The following is a 2,500-nucleotide window of genomic DNA, read 5'->3' as shown; positions in this document are numbered from 1 at the left end:
GGGTGGGTAGGTAGGTAGGTAGTTTGGAGAGTAAATGTATTGGTAGCAAGGTAAGTAGGTAGGTGGGTTGTGAGTAGGTTGGTAGCTAGGTTGGTAGGTAGGTAGGTAGGTAGGTAGGTAGGTAGGTAGGTAGATAGGAAGGTGGATGGACAGGTAGGTAGGTAGGTAGGTAGGTAGGTAGGTAGGTAGGTAGGAAGGTGGGTGGGTAGGTAGGTAAGTAGATAGGAAGGTGGATGGGTAGGCAGACAGGCAGGAAGGTAGAGAGGCATGTACAAAAATATATGTACTTGCAGACGAGAGAAATAGAGATAGATGAAAAGAGAGTTAAATAGAACTTCCCAGGAAGTTGAGTTTGTTTTAGAATGCTTTCATGTCTGCTGGGGTAGTAGTATAGATTGTGAAGTGCATAGAGTTTGCTGTTGAGCGGGGATTTGCGCTATACAAATGCTATCTATTATTAACAAAATCTTTGCGTCCTCAGCCCGCCGACCTGCTCACCTGACGGTAGACATCCTCATCTCCCGGCTGGCCCACACTCCCAGGCTGAGTACATTGAAGACCGCTCCGAGAACGCTCACTACGCTACCTACTACACCAACAAGGAAGAACCAAACTCGGTCAATGTCATAGGAATCAGGATGCATGAACTGGTCAGCTGGGTTTGAATCCGATGATTGTTCTGGGAAGCCCTCTACCTGCATTGTGTTGTTGAGTTTCTGCGTATAGTTCATGGCGAGTGAATGTAGATTTGGTTTGCCCGGGTACCCGTACCTGCTTGAAGGAAATCCTTTCTTGGATATCACAAGTTCTCCGTGTTTCTTTCTTGGTTTCTCTCTTGGAAATCTGAAGTTCTCGTCGTTTCTTTCTTGAATATCTTAAGCTCTCGTTTCTTTCTTGAATATCTTAAGCTCTCGTTTCTTTCTTGAATATCTTAAGCTCTCGTTTCTTTCTTGAACATTTTAAGCTCTCGTTTCTTTCTTGAACATCTTAAGCTCTCGTTTCTTTCTTGAACATCTTAAGCTCTCGTTTCTTTCTTGAACATCTGAAGTTCTCGTTGTTTTTGTCTTAAGTATTTCAAGTTATCGTTGGCTTTTTCCTTGGGTACCTCAAGTTCTCCTTGTTTTATTTTTGTTGTTTGTTAGTTTTTTTGTTGGGGGGGGGGGGGGGTGAATATCTCAAGGTCTCGTTGATTCTTTCTTGGATATCTCAAATTCTCGTTGATTCGTTCTTGGATATCTCAAGTTCTCGTTGATTCTTTCTTGGATATCTCAAGTTCTCGTTGATTCGTTCTTGGATATCTCAAGGTCTCGTTGTTTCTTTCTTGGATATCTCAAGTTCTCGTTGATTCGTTCTTGGATATCTCAAGTTCTTCTTGTTTATTTCTTGGATATCTCAAGTTCTTGTTGATTCGTTCTTGGATATCTCAAGCTCTCGTTGATTCGTTCTTGGATATCTCAAGTTCTCGTTGCAGGCTTACAGATATGCTCGTTGACGCAAAGGTTTGATGTGCTGTCAAATGTACCTGTAAGAAAGGTGTAAGTCATGTGAAAAAACAGGATCGTTTAAAAAAACTATTAAAATATGAATGATGATAAATTGTGTTTTAATTCTAATGCACCTGTACAGCAAGTCTAAATTATGGGAAAACACGGGATAGTTTAAAAATTATTAAAATAGGAATTATGATAAATTGTGTTTTTATTCCCCTTGATGTACAGAAAAGTGGGAAGACATGGAATAACATCAAGAGGCCAGATAGAGAAAAGTGGAAAGTGATTGTCCGTGGCCTATACCCTAGTGAAGGGTGAGAAGGGCAATGATGAAGATGATGATGATAATGTGTTTTAATTCGAATGTTTTTGGTGTAGAGCTATTCCGCAGTAATTGGCGGGACGATTGGGCGATACTTTCTTACAATGATAGCGCTGTAATTCAATATCTATTCAAATTTAAACGATCTGAACAATTGAAAGATATGTCTAGAATTACATTAAATGCAATCATTTTTGAGGGGGAAAATTACTGTATGCCAATTGTGTAACGTGTTTAGTTTCGGTAAGTGACAGGACAGAAAAAAATATCTCATTTGTCTCGTCAGTTACCGAAACTAAACACGTCATAAACTTTGCTTAAAGTACTCTTTTTTTTTTTAATCAAATGACAGTATTTAAATTTAATGGGATTATTAATAATGTCTTTCAAATGTTCCGATCATTTGAAATAGATCTAATCTGTCCCTTCAGTTTCAATCAACGAAACTAAACATGTCGCAGAATCGGCATAAAGTACTTTTTTTCTTCTTCAAATGATTGTATTTAATGTGATTCTTAACAATAATGTCTTTCAAATGTTCTGATCATTTAAATTTGAATTGATATTGAATTACAGTGTTACAGTGTTTTCATTGGTAGAAAGTATAGTCCAAATGTCCCGTCAGTTATTGTGGAATAGCCCAACACTTCTGCCTATGTCTAACGTGTCTGGTGCAGCTACTGGCTAG

General features: G+C 38.7%; 1 protein-coding gene across 1 annotated transcript in view; it reads right to left on the bottom strand.

The window, feature by feature from the left end:
- The window catches only part of LOC101850680 (FMRFamide receptor-like), a 6,723-nt gene extending 5,992 nt beyond the window's left edge, over positions 1-731 (bottom strand). The window contains exon 1 of the mRNA XM_005110521.1: positions 499-731. Coding sequence (XP_005110578.1) covers positions 499-731 — 233 coding nt within the window. The remainder of the gene's footprint in view (positions 1-498) is intronic.
- Positions 732-2,500: the final 1,769 nt, after the last annotated feature.

This window comes from Aplysia californica, unplaced genomic scaffold (assembly GCF_000002075.1).
Source record: "Aplysia californica isolate F4 #8 unplaced genomic scaffold, AplCal3.0 scaffold00903, whole genome shotgun sequence".
Classification (NCBI taxonomy): Eukaryota; Metazoa; Mollusca; class Gastropoda; order Aplysiida; family Aplysiidae; genus Aplysia; species Aplysia californica.
This window is presented reverse-complemented; position numbering and strand designations above follow the sequence as displayed.